The sequence below is a fragment of the Kryptolebias marmoratus genome, linkage group LG11, assembly GCF_001649575.2.
Source record: "Kryptolebias marmoratus isolate JLee-2015 linkage group LG11, ASM164957v2, whole genome shotgun sequence".
Classification (NCBI taxonomy): Eukaryota; Metazoa; Chordata; class Actinopteri; order Cyprinodontiformes; family Rivulidae; genus Kryptolebias; species Kryptolebias marmoratus.
Window position 1 is genome coordinate 1161522 of NC_051440.1, and position 1915 is coordinate 1163436.

Genomic DNA, 1915 nt, shown 5'->3' on the forward strand with positions numbered 1-1915 from the left:
CAAAGCAGTTTCTAAGCTGGCTTCAGAGGTGACTGTTCAAATGGATGTAAAAAAAAAAAAATGGCGTTCTAATCAGATGCCTGAACCACCTCAACTGACTCCTTTCAGTAAGAAGAAACAGCGGCTCTACAAAGTTTAGTTGATGAAACAAGAACAAACTAAAGATGTGTTTATAGCTCCCACTTGTGGTCAAGATGACAAACTACTCTGTTCAGCTGATGTGGAAACCATGTTTCACAACTGTTTGGGGCAGGAAAACTCATTTGTTCTAATATTTGCAGATAAAATAAAATGTTTTTTTTTTTGAGTGAAACAAACAGAGAAAGAGGCAACAGCTGGGTGGGCGGCAGGTCAGAGGTCACATCTCTCCTCATGTTGTGATAATTCATCTTATGTTTCTGCATACGTTCTTTTCATAAAATATTTTATTCATACAATCATGTCTTTTACTATAGCAACATTACTATTTAATTTTGAGTGTCAAGACATCCGTTACACATCACCTCTTAGAAACAACAGTATATAAACAAATGAAAAAAAAACAAAAAAACCAAACTGAATGCGAGTCTGTCTCTCGTGTTGCTTTAGTTCACTCTGTACACCTCGTTGGTCGGTCCGTCTGTCTGCCAATAATGAGCCATTGGGAGTATTGCTGGTCCTGGTGGGGGCGTGTGACTGGGGCTTGGGCCTCTGATGGGTGTTCCAGGAGAGAACTCTGAATGACAGAACAATCTGGCCGATGCCACGAGTGGGCTTTCACGCCGGCCCGTTCACTGCCTGCTCTGAGGCAACAGAAGTTCGATCCAACCTAGAAAACAAGAGGAGATGCAGGTTCCTTTGAAAACTTTTGTCTCGTGACATTTTTATAAGCCTGCAGCATCAGTCATGGACTCTATGTCGAAGTTACACAGACACACTCACTTAGCCTCCTCTATGCTGGACACTTCCTTTAAAGGACCATTGGGAAGTTCCACTGTGGCCCGACACTTCTCACTGCCAAAGACAAAAAAACAGCCTGTGTTAGGTTAGATTGGTGTTCCACCCCTTGTGGTTATTGTTCAAATAAATGTTTTCTGTTTCTTTGTTTTTGTTATAAGTTTGAGTAAATAAATCAGCTCTGTACTTGGTGAGACACGAGAAGGGTGGAGTGGGGGGTGCATAGGAGAAGTAAATGTATAAATAAAAATCGCTCTTAAACCCCCCCGCCCCCCCAAAAAAATGACCGTCGAATGGCCAATAAATTTGTCCAGTCGCCCAACCATAATGTTGAATAAAGTTTATTTTTACTAGACAGAAAAAAGTTCTTCTAAACTATGAGATGCAAAAATCTTCATGGTTTTGAGCTTCATGAATGCATAGACTACCATGCACAGTAATATCTTGATGTTTTGAAACTTTACTCTAAAATGACACTGATATGTAAATAATAGAGAGTTCCGGTTCCGGTTTCAACCGAATGGCCGCTTAAGAAGAGCGCTCCTCCTTAAAGATTTTAGAAAACCCCTGCAACCTATTATAACTACTCAGAAACTTTATTGCAAGATAGCAAGCGCAGGACAGGATGGAAACAAGAGAAAGAAACAAGAAAAATGCTCAAAATGCGTCGGACTGTGATGACGAACCGCAGCAAACGGCTGGCCATGCTAGCATGGTTAGCCATGCTAACACTAAAGACGGACTCGGAAAACCAAAAGGTAACGAAAAACCCAGAGTTAACCTCGAAATGATCCTACGTGAAGTACAAGAGTTTAGACAAGAAAACAAACAACATCTAGATGTTATAAGAGAGGATATTAACAAAGCGAACCAACGAATCGAGGAGGCCGAGGGGCGCGTTGTGGCAATGGAGGCGAAGCTAAACACGGTGGAGCTAGCAGTGAGAAGCATGCTAACAACGCTGATTCAACACGAAGAT

At 41.6% G+C, this 1915-nt stretch overlaps 1 protein-coding gene across 7 annotated transcripts in view; it reads right to left on the reverse strand.

Moving 5' to 3' along the window:
• Positions 1-241: 241 nt before the first annotated feature.
• ppp6r3 (protein phosphatase 6, regulatory subunit 3) overlaps positions 242-1915 on the reverse strand; it is a 50263-nt gene continuing 48589 nt past the window's right edge. For all 7 annotated transcript variants that reach the window (XM_017433915.3, XM_025010034.2, XM_017433920.3 and 4 more), the window contains 2 exons: positions 922-993; positions 242-808 (listed from right to left, as the gene is read on the reverse strand). In XM_017433915.3, coding sequence (XP_017289404.1) covers positions 757-808; positions 922-993 — 124 coding nt within the window. In that variant the 3' untranslated portion in view covers positions 242-756. The remainder of the gene's footprint in view (positions 809-921; positions 994-1915) is intronic.